Source organism: Aptenodytes forsteri, unplaced genomic scaffold, assembly GCF_000699145.1.
Source record: "Aptenodytes forsteri isolate BGI_AS27 unplaced genomic scaffold, ASM69914v1 Scaffold109, whole genome shotgun sequence".
In the NCBI taxonomy this organism is placed as follows: Eukaryota; Metazoa; Chordata; class Aves; order Sphenisciformes; family Spheniscidae; genus Aptenodytes; species Aptenodytes forsteri.
Window position 1 is genome coordinate 3461551 of NW_008794431.1, and position 17950 is coordinate 3479500.

At 38.3% G+C, this 17950-nt stretch overlaps 1 protein-coding gene across 1 annotated transcript in view; it reads right to left on the reverse strand.

Annotated features, from left to right (window-relative positions):
• The window catches only part of SPATA5 (spermatogenesis associated 5), a 206853-nt gene extending 189246 nt beyond the window's left edge, over positions 1–17607 (reverse strand). The window contains exons 1-8 of the mRNA XM_009289510.2: positions 17470–17607; positions 16646–16803; positions 13361–13419; positions 11573–12208; positions 9215–9344; positions 8474–8530; positions 7494–7617; positions 5929–6184 (exon numbers count right to left, since the gene is read on the reverse strand). Of these exons, the coding sequence (XP_009287785.2) occupies positions 5929–6184; positions 7494–7617; positions 8474–8530; positions 9215–9344; positions 11573–12208; positions 13361–13419; positions 16646–16803; positions 17470–17601 (1552 nt within the window). The 5' untranslated portion in view covers positions 17602–17607. The remainder of the gene's footprint in view (positions 1–5928; positions 6185–7493; positions 7618–8473; positions 8531–9214; positions 9345–11572; positions 12209–13360; positions 13420–16645; positions 16804–17469) is intronic.
• Positions 17608–17950: the final 343 nt, after the last annotated feature.

A 17950-nucleotide genomic window follows, 5' to 3' on the forward strand; every position in this document is an offset into this window, starting at 1 on the left:
GTGTTGGGAAAGGTTCAGACTGAACCTTTATGGCTGAAAGAAAGGATAGATATTCTTGATGCCCTAACACTAGGCTGTTTCATCAAGACTGTGACTGAGCTGAAATGAAGAGCTCGGATTTGAGATACAAGGCTGAGAAGCCCCATATTGAACGCAGCATTTGTCTAATTGAAAGACCAGTCAGAGGCTGGTCCTCAGGGTGCACAGAGACTCACTGTTAATCACATTAGATCACATTAGCCCAAACGGCTCACATTTCCTGCAGGTGGCCAGGCTACCAAAACTGCAGAAGCTGAGGGGGAAAAAAAAAAACCACAAACCATACAGATCTAACAAAGAGACATTCCTGGGTTTCAGGGGAATTTACTTCCCCATCAATTACGGGGAAAAACAAAAAACCTAGGAGCCAGCCCTTCAATTGCCTAATTTTTTTTTTTTTTCTTTTTAATGAAAGTGGATTGCAGAAACTCTTTTTTGGGTCATAAAAGATACAGCAGGAAGTTTCTCAGCTCCAACAAAAGCCAAGTACAGTATCCCCCTAAATAACTTATAATTTTACAGATCTAATATCTACATATAATCAATATACAGAGCTATCGATTAAACAGTGTAAGGACTCTCCATCCTAGCTGTATTATTCATCAGAACGCAGGGGTAATAAAAGGGCCAAATGAATACCATAGACAATAAGATCTCCAAACAACAAGACTCTTAAAATTATGAACATAAGATGACAGACCATATCATATGTCTATGCAAGTAGCTTCACAGATTCAGCAGAGTAATGCTGATTCATACTGGTCAAAGATGTAGCTCAATTTCTTATTTCTGTAACAAGCTCAAGCCAGTGAATCGTTATAATCCTAAAGGCTAAGCAAGGTGATACCTTTAACTGTATTACAATCAGGCAATTTAAAAAAAATTTTGATGCAAACCAAAGTGATTAGTGCTTCTTTCACAGAAGTCTCAAAGTTTCAGTGGTTGCAATGCAGCATCCTCACTGGAACCAAATTGATGTTATTGCAAGAGAGACCACTATTTAAACAAAGACATTTGTTCTTCCTCTCCTCATGATGCTATCTTATCACAGTCCAAGTGTTTTATATCAGCACACTGAAATTATGTGTAAAGAACAAGGATGTTCAAGATAAATTCTAAGAGTTACAAAGCAAATACTTCCTTTCTCTGTAAACAATATTCTTGAAGAAATCAAGCTATATTTATATTCACCCTCTTGAAATGCTACAGGCAGCCATAGAAGGATAAGTTTATAATAAATTGCTATATTTGGAAACCTTTGTTGCTAAGCATCTTCTAACATTCAGTACAGTTTATACCATTCATGTCCCTGCTACATAATTAACATTTCATATGTTTTTCCAGAAAAAAAAAAAAAAAAAAAAAATTGCACATTCATGCAAAACTTACTTGCAGATGTGGGAAAAAAAGTGCAGTGCTTATCTTTGTTGTTAAATTAAAACCATTATAACTTTTTAGGTAATTAATAAAAGACTGTGTGGCCAATTAATTAAAGCAGAAGCAACAAGATCTCAGGGGCATACAAACACTGACATTATATGCAAGGATATGGCAGAGTCTATCTTCTAGACACTGCCTCTGCTTGAGATAAAACAATTCAGAAGGCAGCTGTTCACACTAAAAGGTAGTCTACTAAATAATTTAGGACACAGTAGACCTCTCCCAGTCTTAAGAATATGACTTTCTCAGCTGCACACATAACTAAGCCCTTTTCTTGTCAAGAATTCTGTGCATGTGAATCCCTCAGAGGGTACTCAAGTCCTCAAGAGTCTACCACGAGGAGCCCGTTGCAAGCTGATGTCCACAGGATGTGGTCCAGTGCCCATCAAGGTATTTGCAGGTTTTCCATACTATGCTGTTAACCTAAACGAAAGCATGCAGTTAACTGCGGAAATCACAAACATATTGCTAGGCAGTAGAGAATCACACCAAATCCCAATTTCTCCAATATAGTCATTACAGATAATGTAACCTTGAACAGAGATGAGGTACACATTCTAAAAGCATTGCATCTAAGCTAGTGATACTTGCCATGTTAGAAATACCAGGTTTACTTTCAATTTTGCTGGAATGACCATAGTTATTTGTAAAACAGACAAATGCTGCTTGCTCAACATGTAAGGGGGGATACAAGTACTCTGCGCAACAATTAAGGCTGAGATAGATACACATACAGAGCTGATGCCTGTCACCCTGTTGTCAACTCTTGCAACAATACTGCAAGCTTCGTGATACCTAGCATTTTTCCTATAAAGTCACAAAATTGTGGTTTTATTTTTTGAGAAGCTAGAACTGTATCTTTAGTAGAGGAAAAGAAAGTATTGGAAGAAAAATCCACTAATATCTTAAAAATTTAGCAGATCAAATAAAAACACTCTTAACTGATTATTATAGCCATCTATATATAAATATTTCACACGTGTTTAGCCATAATACCCTGTTTGGGAACGTCCAGAGCACACTGCTCTGGACACACAGATTCTCCATGTTTCTTGTCCACCTTTCTTCTCCTTGCCCATTCCAGCATACACCACACCGCAATTCTGTACACGCCACATACACAGGGGCCTAGAAACATTCAGTGCAAGCTGAACATCAAAGGCTCCTAAAATTTCCTAATGACTTGCATGAAAATGCACAGAGTTGCTGAACAGAATACAAAACTTGCCTGTCTGACCCCAGAAGTACCACTAAGCAATTCTTGCACCGGAGAACAAATAACTTCTGCCAAGAAAACAGTTGCAATATGTTTAACTCTACAATACCTATTTACTTTTCATTAACACATTCTTCAGAATTATATAGAAGACAAACATCAAAGCTTTATATAATAAAGTATCTTAGGAAACCTAACTATAGATGCAAAAGTGAAAGGTTTGCCTATCATAGCCCTACAATTACTACCTTTACCGTGTTACATTAATTACTACACCCCTGGTTTATATAAGCAGTATATACACAATATTATACATGTGTTAAAAAAACAGAGTTGAAGTATAAAGATAAGGAAGGATGAGTCCCTTGGAAATTATCTAAACTTCGTATTAAGAATATAAACATATTTAGCTTGTAAACTTTCAGGCTTTCCAGCCACAAATGAAGTACCTAAGGATATAAATGGGGTAACCAGGACTCAAAGAGTCTCCAGAAGACCACTACCGCAATACGATTAGCAAGCAACAATAGTCTTGTACCAAAAACTGAACATGTATTTCTGAGTTCAGAATTCCTGCCTCTAGATTAGTTTCCATGTTTCACCTGTACTTACACACACACATCACGTGTGAAAGTGGCACAAGTAACCTTAAAATTTGTGAAAGAACTCTTAACTCAGATATTGCCTGAGCATTAAGCATTTTGGTTATTCAGAAATGCGCACCAGCAGTCTTAACTATATGTTTATAACATGTTTTATGTTGTAGTATATATGAAATATTATGTTCAATTCTGAGCCCTACGTTACCAAAAGGTTATTGACAAACTGGAGGGCGTTCAGAGAAAATCAACATAATTTCTCAGAAGGCAGGAAGGACTTATTTATGAGGAAAGATTAAAAAAGCTAAATATTTATAGCTTGGCTCAGTAATGAATGAGGAGGTAGGGGACATGAGAACAGCCTAGAGATATCTGAAGGGTGTAAACACTAAGGAGGGAGAGTGAATGTGTTATACAAGGATGTAAATAGAAATAATGGGATAAAACTAAACAAGGAAAACTTAGGCTGAATATCAGAGAGCATTCCTGGACAGCAAGCTATGTTGGCCCACGGCACAGTTTCTTAAGTGAAGCAATAGAAGCCCATTGCTTGGAACAACAAACAAGACTAGACAAAACACTGGAAAATTTGCCATATGGAATAACCTTGCTCTGCTGAGGAGAAATATTACCTCATAAAAGCCAGTCTTTTCTAAGTTTAACTCCAGTGAAAGCAGTAATGTTTTACAAGGTGTTGAAAATTTAATATAAAAAATAGATATCAAGAGCGTAATCAGAAAAAAAGAATCCGACCAAGAACATTCCTTTACCACGAGCAACTTCAATTCAGTTTATGTAATACTTTGACCTAATTGCTTCTGCAACTCTTTGAAAAGGAAAAATACACGTGGGCAGCAAAGAGTTAACGGCGCTGGACCATATTCTCCCCAGCAGAGGTCACTCCAAGTTAACAAAAGGCAAGGAAATTTAACAGCATGGATTCAAACTTCACGAAAAGAAGATCCATAGAAAGGAGACATCCTCCTTCCCCCATTGCCAGCACTGGCTTTGGATGCAAAGTTCCCAGATAACAGTGTGTCCCACACTCAGTCGCAGGTAGATGCCAGAAGTTTTGGATCTACATAGCACGTAACGTTCAATTTGCACAACATTCAAAATTTATTTTATAAAAGGCCCTCGTGAAGTGGGTAAATATCGCCTATTGGCAGCTGGATTATGAAGTGTCCAGAATTGATGTGCGCATGCACAAGTAAAGCCTAGGCTGGGTCATGTTTGGAATTAAAACCACAACACTTTTCACTGAAAATTTTAGATTACATTAGTTCAGTATTTACTATGTGAGGACTATGACACAGGCAGACTGACAGGCTTCCAAAAACACAGAGGAAGAAAAATAAAAAGGGAGTTTATCTTTTTTGTTGTTGTTTATATATATTTGTTTTAAAAAGAATGTTTGCTAACTTAAAACAGAGCTTAAAACACAACCAAAGCCAACAGACGAGCGCTATGAAAAGAACAGTCTGTGTCCGTACTTATTTTTTTCTTCTTGATCCATACAAAAGTCCACAAATTCATATTTGAGAAATAACCCTTAAAAATTCTAGAAACTGGCAAGTAAAAAGCTTGCTGTTCCAGGTGCCATCACCCCTAATAAAACTTCTGTCATCTTCATAGTTAATTCTGATGCAAGAATTAACCGTGCACTGTGCCACTGCCAGAGGAAGCTGTCCCAGTGCCAAAGGAAATAAAAGTAACCAGCACATACAGCAAACATGTATTTGCGAACTACAAGGGAGCAAATATGCGTAAGCAGAGCTGAAGAGTCATATTTTGACTAGACTGTTTTAAAAGGCTGCTCATGGGTAGATTTAAGGTCCAACACTTCAACCACGTAGACCCATTCTAGCAAAATGTAAGAATTGATAGAGCATACTTTTAATATTTCATCCAACGAAAACAGAAGTGAACTCGTGTTTAAGTATTCCCTGGAACATACTGAACCTTGGCTGCATGATGTGTGGATAATTCTCCAGGGCTATGCCTGTATCGGAGGCCAAGGGACGCTTTCCAGCCCCCAGCTTGGGGCGCGCTCTCCAGCTCTCCCAGCTCCACTGCACAACCCGACCCAGGTGCATACAGTCCCCTAGCCCCTGCCACAAGCTCCTCATCTGCAGGCAAATGAAATACAGGCACAAAATACAGTAGGGAGCCACAGTAAACACCACTCAGGCCCACAGTCTCAACATCCTGGGAACAAGGACCTGCAGGACAAGCTGTCTAGCCTGAGCGACTTGGGATTTTTGTATGGAAGCGGTAGGCTCTAGAGTGGAAAACTCTTAGGGATATGTCAGTTAACTCACTAAACCATTGGTTTACTGAGAGACAGCTAGCTATCTAATATGCTAGAAATGGCACAGGGGATTCCCCAGTGTTATTAAACTTAACATTTGATTTTTAAATCTATTAATACTCAAAGAGTTTTTCTGATCTGCCCAGGAGCAGGCTGGTGTTCCTTATATTCCGTGCTTGGCTATGTTTTCTCTGACACAAAAATTAATTAAAATCTCATTGTTTTAAAACCTATTAGTACAGACTGTGGATTTTTATTTTTTTAAACAAAATAAAGAGACTAACAATAAAGTAAGATCCTAAATAAGATACACAAAGTCTTACCTGCTTCCTTGCACAAGGCTGCTAAGTCTGCACCCACATAACCATGTGCACTATCAGCCAGTTGCGCCAACTCCGCTGCTGTGAGCGAATGGGGAACTTTCTTGAGAAGCTTTTGGAGTATGTCCAGACGGTCTTGGGCATTAGGAATTCCAATTTCTATTTCTGTATCAAAACGCCCAGGTCTGCGCAGTGCTGCATCCAGTGCATGAGGACGATTAGTGGCCCCAAGTACCAAGAGCTGCCCTTCACTGCCTTCCTGAAGGCATCAAACAACGCAAAGTATTATTTTTAAAATACAATTAAATGTCACGCAGCTTATAAACATACTTCTTGCTTACTTTTCCCAACTATTACACACAATAAAATCCTGATGCTAGCTCTAAAGGAACAAAGCAAACTTTTCAGAATACATACCCCACAACTGATCCCATCCAACCTATCCCTAATTGCAATTTAGCAATACTATAGGCTGCACGCACATACAGATAATACAAGAGAAACTTGACTCCAAGATGCCCTCGTCCCAGTGTCTCCCACTTTAATCCCCAAGAACCTGCTTTCCTATATCAGGAAAGTAAGCACCAAGAAAAAGAAGTGTTTAAGCTAAAAGGCAGCGTTGGCACAAGAACAAAAAGGTATCAACAGACCTTGAATAAACAAGGTTGGGAAACACATCATTTAAGGTATCAAAAGCAGCAGAGACAGGAGGTTATAAAGCTTCCTGTAGGTTCAGTAGGAAAAGCAAGGTCAAAACTCCTAACCAATTTCCTCAAGCTCTGCTTTTTCACTTCTACAGTGCAGCAAAATCAGCTAGGAGGTCTCTTGCAGTGCCATTCTCTTTTTGTGAACGAAGCACTTTCTCCAGGAAGAATATCCATCAGCTTTTACCATCAGAAAATATGTTCTGCCTGTCAACAACTCCAGACTGGGCAACTCAAACTACCATGCAGAAATGAGAAACTTCCAGATTACATAAACAGCAGAAATCATTTTCATACTGTGGACAGATTTCTTTCATCTTTCCTGCTAATAATCATAAAATAATAGATGAGAGATTGGCAAACTTTATGGGCTTAATCCATAATGTACTCAAGTCAATTAAATCTACTGTTTCTTCAGTAGGCTTTTGTTTATGTCCCAAATATTACTATGGCAATCTTGAAATAGCTGTTGTTGCCTTTAATAATGCAGCCTACATATCGCCAGAAGTATTTTGATGACTTTGATTTCAGAGCAATTAAAAATACCTGGCTTAGTTCAATGATGGACTATCACTAAAATTTCAGTTTTATCTCCAAAACTACGAGAGCGGGAAAAGGCAGAGGAAAGACAGTGAATGGAAGAAAACTTACTTTCTTTTAATCTCACAGTTATCAGGAGACATTCCCCTCCTATGTCTTCTGCTTAACATCCAGTAAAGCATTAGATTACTACATGAAGTCTCACCTAAGCCTATTTTCTTTTCCCCAAAATGACACATCTAAAATTGGCTGCATTATAGAAGCAAAATTATTTTGTTCAGCTAGTCCCCATACACATTAATTGTCTCAACACAGTCTACTTACTGAGCCAATGCCATCCATTAATGTCAGCAATGAAGCAACAACTCTCTTTTCAACTTCATTCTGAGCCCCTTCTCTCTTTGGGCAAAGTGCATCCAACTCATCTATAAATATAATGGAGGGGCAACTGGGGGGGGAGGGAAAAAAAAAGTTAAGGTGTTAAGGAAGATTTGAAACACCAAGGCAGAGAAGTGCAAAGCTGTTTATGGAAAATGCCCAGTTCCTACAAAAATTAACAAGCATCCCACTCCTTTAGGCAACTGAAAGTTTCAGCCTTGAATATGGTGCTACTCAAAAGAGGTAACTAAAATGACTAATATATTAGACAACTAATACCTTTAAGATGACCTACCAATCTACTTTTCTAGACTCTCTCCCAAAGACTCAACGCTAAATATACCGATTTCATGAGTAAAAAGGCAGCATTTTATTTGCCACTTCTACAAATACAGTATGCGATAGTCTTTTGCTAATGTATTATGAACACCAATCACCTGGAAGTCTGCCTTAACCACGTCTAATAAATTTGGGCAGAATGCCACCCTAATCCAGAGGCATGCTATATCCAATACCAACACTAGCTCATTTAGAGCTGGCTTCCATGTCTCAGCATAGTACTACAGTGGTCTCCAAAGATAAAAGTAGACAGAAAAAATTTGGATCCAGGTGAAATGCTGGCTCATACTTCCATCTGTTGAAATAAGCGTACAATACACTAACGATACAGATCGAGTGATTTGGCACCATCTGTAACAGTCCCTTAAAAAGGGTAGTGTCCAAAAGTATTTAATAGGCATACTAGAATTTCACTGCTTTCCTTCTAGCTAAGCTCTATATAAATAAATTTATTTCCTTTTAAAAACCACTGCAGGAAAAAATTACAATTCAAAGATTCTTGCAAATGTTTTTCTTTTAAGAACATTAACGCTGGAACCAATACCGCAAATAAGTGAGCGCGAATAAAATTATCCAAAAGAACATACCGCAGAGAAGCTTCAGCAAATATCTGACGTAATCTTGATTCAGACTCCCCATAAAACCTGTAATAATTAGAATATTTTAATAAAAAACATTTTTCGGTCTTTTCCAGGCAACTTGGAAAATCACTGCTCATGTGTTCCAAAAAGCCATAGTGCACCCTTTCGAAGTCCCGAAGTATATGCAAATCTACAATAATCTTTATTTCCACAAGGACAAGAAATAAAGGTAAAATGGGGCACAGGCAAAGATATAACCATCTTGTAACTAGAAAAAAAGATCGAAGGGAAAAGTTTCTCTCTTCTGTGTTAGAAACAATTTTATCTATATTTTTAAAGAAAAAAAAAAAATTAGTTCCCTGGAGGCATTAATCTGTGCAGCTTAATTTCAAATATGCTTTAACAAGTCACTCTTCTTGTTGCAGAACTAACTAACACGCAATTGCAGATGCAGTTTTAGTCCCTTCTTTTATTTAGTCCATGCCTTACACAAATTTCTTGGCCAAATCCAATAAAACTCTTTTATTACAAGAAGAAACATAAGCCCTACTTGAGAGCCCTTTCCCGTTTGTTTTTGACTCTCTTGGGCAGATAGCCCATAGCCAATTCTACATCTACATCTATCCACAATGGATAGATGCCAGGACAGATTTTGCGCTAATATATTTATAGAATTAATGAAAATAAATTAATGAAAATAATATATGGACTTACTTGCTTATTATTTCAGGACCAGGGTGGACTTACTTGCTTATTATTTCAGGACCATTAATAACGGTAACGTGAGCGCCAACCTCATTTGCAATGGCTTTGGCAATCATAGTCTTCCCGGTACCTGGAGGGCCATATAATAACACTCCTCTAGGAGGAGGGATTCCTTTAAACAAGCACATGCACACAAACAGAGAAGAAAGTTATTTGTGATAAACGCCAGACTGAACAACCTGCACTTGCACATTTCACTGTTCCAGTTATTACCGATTATAACCTGACCTCAGCATTAACTTCTTTAACAGACATATAATTTTGATAAAATTGTAAGCTTTCAGTGGGAAGACCACTCTTATATGGGACATACATCTACATTTTTTACTTGTAAAGTCCAAATGATTCTGTTTAAAAAGCAACTATTTAAATTGTTACATTTTTCAGTAGTCCAAAAAATTATTAGACTGATTACCTAACATCCATGAATGCACCTTACTAAGTTATTCATGATTCTTACAGTGTCATTGTTACAAATTTCCAACATCAGAAAACCACTTCTCTTCAATACTCCAAAAATTTTAGAAATACTGTGAGGCTTGATTCAAGAATATTTACAAAAAGACGAAAAATACACATCAAAAAGATGAATTTGCCTCTTTAATGGCAAATGTTAAGAGCCGAAACAGACAGAAACATTCAGGCACAGAACGTAAGGGACACTAAAACAAGGTACTACTGTGTACAGTTAAAACTGGACAGAAACTACAGGTAACTGCATGAAGTAATATTATGATCCCAGGTAAAGAGCCAAAAAAAGAAAGCTTCAGACCAGCAAAGCCAAATTAAATGGGCACAAAGCTGTAAACAGAAGGTGAAAAATTAGAAAGCAAAAGAAGAGACAAATGTTTGACAAAGGACTGACCCTGGCACAAAAGACATTGCTGAAACACAACCAAAGGAGAAACATCGGTTGGGTACTGCAATACCAGACAGGGAATGATGCTTGAAGGGCAGGTCACATCCCAGTGGTGACAGAGAATAATACAGCTGGTGTGGACAGAAAGCCCAAATCTTAGGAACTAATATACTCAAAAAAAAAAAAAAAAAAAAAAAAATCTGCTAACTGACAGAGGATAGAAATAAAGTGTCTTTACAGACATGTTACTTCACAACAGTCCATTAAAGCATGTGCTGCTCCCTCATGTGGTGTTTCTGGTACTGGCAAGAAACAGAGCTGCTGAACCAAAGGGGTCACCTCAGCTGACAGCCTCACTCCCCATGAGCAGACAAGGACTCTCAACGTTTGGATGGTTACTAAAGGTTTGTAACTGGTGAGGAAACATCATCATCTCTCATGTAACTAGTAGAGAATCTCATCAAGCATTTTTGGGACTACGTATGAAGAACGCTGATGCTGAAGCAAACTTTCTGCTAACACAAAACCATGTGGTGATGCCGAGGTTGGAGGTCAGCAAATTGAGCTGGACCACACACGGATGAAGATGCCTCACACCATGCCACTGACACCTGCCAATCACGCCCAAGCAATGCACACCGAAAGAGCCACCTGTGTCTTATGGAAATTGTCCCAGCGATCACTGAAATCACCTCCTCTCTAAAGCGTCTACGTGGGAAGAGGTAAGGCAGAGAAATAAAAAGCCTCGAAGACATGATATTAAAGAAATATTTATAGGTAAGAGCCCTGTCTCACAGTGATGCACACCTAGACAAGTACAGTGAGCAGACATGCCTGCTTTATGTACATATCCATTTGTGATAAATACACAGTACAGAGTTTGTCACAAAAATCCTCTAAGTTCATATATATATGTTAGATATAACCTTATATATGGCAATAGTAATCGTGTTAGTTTTTCCACCCTGCGATTCCATACCAAACACACTCAGCAGTTTGAGTGAACAGCCTCAAACACTTCCTTAAAATTTTGCAGGAACCCTACAACACACAGGGATAAAAACAGCAGAAGAATTTATCTGACTGAGTTTTTCTCAACTTAAAAAATATAATTAGTTGACTCTACCAAAACAAATTAAAATCTAATGATGACACAAACATTCAAATGCCCAAGTATAGAAGTCTTTCCTATTTGCTATAATTCTGCTTATGCATACCTGAATTTTCTTAGACACTTATTTCTTTCCTACTGAATTATTTTTCACACAAGCTAATCATAACATCTTCATAGTATCCATACAGTATAATTATAAAACAGTTTGACATTGTTTGGACACACAAGTATACCAGAACAGTGTTACATAAAATTCAGTGCATATTCCTGGAATAACTTGTATTTTTAAAAAAAAAAAAAAAAAAAAAAAGACCGTAAGAAAAAAACCTAGTATCAAATGAAGAAAGCCAACTCTTAGGCATCATACCGTAACTCTTGAACAGTTCAGCTTGCTTCAAGGGCAGTTCAACTGTTTCTCTAATAGTTTTGAGCTGGCTGCTTAAACCTCCTATCATATCATAGGTGACTCGGGATTCACAATCACCATCTTCTGCTACATTGGTCCTCGTTTCAATAAAATTGATTCTAGTTCTTGAAGAAATGAAATAAAAAGCATCTGTGTTGCTTATTGCTCCAGTTTTGCCAGTTAGTGGGAGTCCCTCACTGCCTCCTTTCCCAGCCAACTCCAAATCATCGGTGAGGTCTGCACCATCTCCCTTGCTGTAGGTGTTATCTCCCTGACCAGAGTCCTGACCGCTGGCTGCCACAGCAGAACTGGGTGTAACTGGTGAACCCGGATCCATCGGTTTGCTTGGTGTGCTCATAGGTGCAACCTCTGGACTATCGTCAATGTCCATCTTGCTGAGCTGTAAGGACAAATCTAACGTACTCGTCTCCAAATCAGATCTTTCAAGGTCTGGCTCATGCATATCACTGGAAATGGCACTGCCCTGGGCAATCAGCTCTGCACCATCAGTTCCTTTCACTTTCATCACCACGATGTTACAAAGTTTGCCATAGAAAGTGAAAGCCAAGAGGTTTCCTGGTAAAACTATTTTCCCATCTATGAGAAGATTAAAAAAAAAAAAAGACAAAAAAGAAGACATTTCAATCTACTTTGGCAGCAATAACACTCAGACATTCTTGTATCAGAATAATTCTTTATCAGGAAGCCTAAAGAGTGCTATAAATTAACATAACAAAAGGTAGTTAGGTAATTTCAAGGTAATTTCAGGTAATCTAAATGATCCTTTTGTACACAAGCAGACCGTACTGGATAAACATTTGTCAGTAACATACGTAATCTCTCATACTAAGCTCATCATTAATTGGAACTTTTTAAATTTCATACAGCATACAAAGGGAGATTATGGAATTAGTATTGTAAGAAGTAAAAATTTTGCATTTGCTGTGTGCCGTATAGGTTCACAATATTTCATGTTTAGCCCACCTTCTTTGAGAGTCTTGGCCTAAAAAAGATAAGGTTTTAGCCTTTGCGTTGACAGAGAAAGATTAGGAAATGTGATCTGAATGCACCCTACAGGCACAAAAAAACAAAGGCAAAAATGTAAACAAGATTTATTATTTCCAGCCAAACTCACGAATTTGGAATGCAGTTCATGTTTCCTGCTTCTTAGTGTAGCGATACTGTTATTAATTCCTAAACCAGAAGATTCCCTTTGAGTAGAACAATTCATAGCGAGTGCTTTGAGTAGCACTACCTTGAATAGCTTACCTTGCTTTTTTGCCTTACTTACACATATCTACCACCCAATGAATAGCAACTTTGCTTATTTACCACCAACATAAAAAAAGATTCAGAGTATGGGATTTCATGTTAATGCTGATCCCTTATCTTGTTTTTAATGCGTAGTATTGCACTTTTCTTCACAGTGCAAGTAAATTCTGAAGTGCGTCACAGTATCAGCCAGAAGGCCAGCAATGACTGCTAAACAACCATAACTTGAACCAGCAATATGTATAAGACAGAAGGAATGGAACCAGGATTAATGCAAATTAGATACTTATAGCGTGGCAAAACTATTTAGCCCAAAGAAGACAGATCCCTAAAAGAAGTGTGACCATAATAACGTCCTCTATTTTGCCACAAGCCCTCGATTAAGACTATAAGAAGAAACTCTTTGCTTTTCTATTCAAAACTTGATGATCTACTACAAAAATTAAACAGCCAAAAGAGAAGCAGCAAAACTTATACCTAGGTTTCTCAGTAGACAGACAGACATTTCCTCAGCATTAATGGTGGCATCTTTGTCCCTGTGGTAGGAAGGAAAAAAAAAAAAATTTTTCCAAGCAGTAACTACTTCAAAACCAAGAGTCCACAGCACTAAGGCACCAGGATGATGAATACCACCTATTTTACAGTCTGAGATTTAACTCCACAAACAAAAAAGATGGATGAGCATTTTACAGCCTTCAGATCATATCATCTTAACTATGAAGATATTAGACACATAGTAACAAAAGAAGTGTACATATTTAATTTTGGGTTAGTTTTTTCATACAAAATGCTGTAATAAACAATATCAGAAGTTATATTTATCAATTCTTAAGATTACAAATATGGAATGCATGCTTCTCATCTTACCAGGCAGAAGGGCCATTGCTACATTTATTGAATTGAAAAAATTACAGATAAGGTAAGTCTCTTTCAGCCCTGCAAACACACATACACGTCTTTTATTGATTAAATTAGCACCTTGAGCACTTGCAAAATTGTGCATGTCTTAAGCACTGCACATCCGCTATCAAAACAGTACAAGTTTTCCCCATGATGCATTTTCTAGTCTTTTATTTAATCGAGTTTAAGTGACTCAACAGATAAGTCTTAAGCCACTTCCCTCACCACCCCTGGCCAGGCCTACATCATTTTCTCAAACACTGTCTCATCACTGGGATTTAACACGACTGAACACGTGTGCTCTTAGCCCAAAGCAAATGAAAGGTAAAAGGTGTCTTATGTGAATGGCTTTCTCTGGTGTTCGTATTAAAACATTTTACATCACATTTACAACTCACTGAGAGCACAGACATCATGAACTCTCCCTGCTGCTCACATACACTGCAACGTATAAGGCTGTGGTGATTCAATCATTTTTCAGCGATGGCTTATCCATACAATCTTTTTCCTGTTTCATTTGCGGCTTTACCTTTTATTAAAGCCCATTAAACCACTTTTTTAAATTCCTTAGGATTTACCCCCCTCGGCCAATCTGTATGAGCCTCACACATTAGCCCTTCCGTTTTCACAACAAAATAAAGGTTTCACTACATCCATTTTGCAGATGAATGTCCACAACCTTTGTAAGCACTTAGACCTGGATGATGAAAAGCATTACACCAAGAGCTGAACAGCAGCAGCACCAAAGGCATTTAAAGCAGATACAGCTGCTGCAAATAAAAGTATGATCAACGGGGGGAGCTCTAAACCTAGAAATAAAAAAACATTTCTCAATTTTACTGATCAAGAAAACTTGAGGGAAAGAGGGGTATTACGCTAATTTAGAGGAGGAGCACTAAAATATCATAGCCATTCCTGACAAGTAAACACATACTCAATTACGTTGTTGGGGTCTGAGGTTGGGGATTGATTTTTTAACTGGAAGAAAAAGCGAAATTATGCATGCAAGCAGCTCCCCAGAGGTGTTAATTTGCAGGGAATGAACTACACCTGTAAAGTGTCTAGAAACCTAGGCGGTACTCAAATAATGGGATTTCCATTTATTCTTTTAATAATTTATATTCTTACATGATAGGATGGCACTATGGTTTGTAGTAAATTAACAGGCTTAAAACAGACCAATTACAGTTTTCATGTTTTCTCTCCTAGAGTAATTCTAGAAATTAAAATTACTAATTATAAATGACTTATTAAAAGTCATTTATACGACTTTTAATCTGGTGGCACATATGTATAACAGTCCTCGGAGCCTGACTCTTGACTGGTTGAGAGGGAAAACTCTGGCTTTGGAACAGTTTCAAAAAAAATTACAGTAATCATAAATATTTCAGAAGTCACATGCAACTCCTCTGACCTCATCCTTAGCTTATATTTCAGTAAAAGTCACAGCTTTAAAGAAAGAATGCATTGCATATTAACATGGGGAAATATAAATAGATTAGGTTTAATTATTTAATGTAATGTGGGGTTTTTTTTAAATGAAATTAGTATTTTCAGCCACCTCTATAACCAAACAGTATGTAATAATAATAAAACTTCCTATAGGATTAAATTAGCCATAGCAAAAAGCCGTAAAGATATAATTTTTTTCATTTGCTGGTGAGAAGTGAGGCATGGAGGGCAAAGCAAGCTGACGCCAAGAAGTCAGCACACAATGCACAGCTGACCTAACCAGTAAAACTATAATTAAAGCTAAACTGATTATATTACTGACAAAAAGCAAGATTGCCTCACCAACATTTCTGAGTGTCAGTATGCTGGAAAACAGCATCTCCCCCTTAAAATGGACAATGACAACACCATGTTTGAAAACAGAGGTTTGACAGGGAAGTGAAGATAATTTATAGAAATTAAAGTGTTGGGACACTTTCAAAAGTAACAGTAAAATAGCTTTATTTAGGAAATAACTATAATCAGATTCTGCATCAACCCAAATGCTGACTCTGTGGAGTGTCATGAGAATGACAAACAGAGGAAGACATTCAGCAGATCAGCAAACTGCTAATTTCTCAAAGCATTCATGATTTCAAGACCACTGTGATTTGCACACTTTGCTCCCTTTTTTGGCTGAATTTCAATTAAAAAACAAAAAACATACCTCAGAGTTTCCAATCCTAAAAAAATATTCCAGTAAATAAAAGCGGAGCACAAAACCACGCATATACAAAGGTGAAGTTTTGAAGGGAAGTGGTAAAAAAAAAAACCCTTCACTCTCCCCATCCTGTCAGCCAGTAGTTCTCTTAACCACAAGAGGACTTTTCAACAAGTCCTTCTCAGATAGCAATTTGCAGTATACTTCCTAATGACAACAGCAGCAACACAGGCTCCTTCTAACCTGACATCAACTCTATGTGCAGAGATCATCCTCATCCTTTACAAGTTTAAAGAATCTGCCCTGATCATGCAGTTATACACCCTTGTCTAATGCAAATGCAACACAGGCAGCTTGACCTCTGCTTCAGGAGGTGCTGGGCTATCATTACTATCCATTAATATAATGTAAAATGAAGAATCTCTTAAGACTAATGAGCTTAGTGTCATTATGTTCTCCACAACAGCACCACTCCTCAGTTGAGATTTTGTACAACAGCTGAGCCACTCCACTGCCCACAGAGGAGGTAGCAGTTAGCCATCAGTCACTAAACTTTAGTCTTAATCCTACAAACATCTGCACATTTGACTTTGTCTGGGTACTAATTCCATCAAAGCAAGACAGAAAAATAGCATCTTCTAAGAGGTAAGAGTCTGCAGTGCAAAGTAGACACCTCACAGTACATCACTAGGTTATAACAAGTTGCATACCTCAACTTTACATCAACTTCCTCGGCCTGGATGACTGCACCAGTCACAGGCTGCACAGTGACGGCATCACCCGGATATACTTTCAGGTTTTTCTGTGTGGTTTCACTCAGCCCAATTTTCCCGCCTGGAAAGCCTGTGGTGGGCCAAGCAGTACAGACCTAGGAAGAGTTTCAAAGCAAACAGCCGTCACTTGAGATTTGCCCCCCCCCTCCATCTCCAGTCCTCCAGTTAAAGTAAGCAATGTTTTGTTACAAAAAACATGGGCTGAAGGCGAAGAAGGATTAGGTTAAAACCTGGTGCCACAGAGTAAGATACTTAAGCACTCAGTTCTTAAGATATGATCCAAGACACTTTTCAAGAAGGAAGGGGTTATATTTTGTCTACAAAGGAGATGATAAAATTCCACCAGGACTCCACACATTCTTACATATGTAAGAGCATATGCTGTGCTGACTAGGAAAGCAGATGACGTAAGAGCATATGCTGTGCTGACTAGGAAATGCTACAGATCAGTGAAGAAAGAAGAGTAAAGGGCTATACTCTTTCTTTGCAAATAAAATACGTGTGTGCATATGTAATATGCAATACATATATTCACACACAACTTATAAATTTCTCGAAAAAAATCAGCAGCACATGGATTTTTTCAAGTACTGAGAATACAGATGTAACTACAGCGTAGAAAACATGGAAAAGCACATTCATCATCTTTCTCAATGCATGCTCCTTTCTCAATGCATGCTCCATTTTGGTCCCTACCGAATACAACAGGAACACACTGAAAGCACAAGAAAAGCACTTGTATGAACAAGAAAGAGTCTCACCTCCTGTCGCCCATCGGCAGAGGTAAGTAAGACCGGACGACCTATGCATACGTTTGCAGACTTCATGCTGCTCAGCGACAGCTGGGCGAGGGCTCTTCGCAACATTTTTGGAACTTTGTCATCTCCTAACATTTTCAGGAGAAAAAAATACATCATTTTTTCCTACCTATCAGATGAATTCAGTATTTCTCACCCTCTCCAATCAGTGCAACTAACGAAACCCTTCCAGTCCCTCATGAGAGGCAGCACCCAGCTCTGAGGGAAAAGCAGGGACCCTCTTGGGGGGAAACCGTGCTGTAACAGGACAGTATTTCTGACAGGCCTGAAAACACCCATAGTTACACGCTGCTGCTTGCTGGATTTTAGCTACCAGAGGGACCCTTCTGCGGCGGTCATTACTCTTCGACACCGTAATAAAAAGCGAATTTCACGGGAGCTCAGTCGACCTTGCCTGAGAGACCGACCACCCCCCCACGGTCCC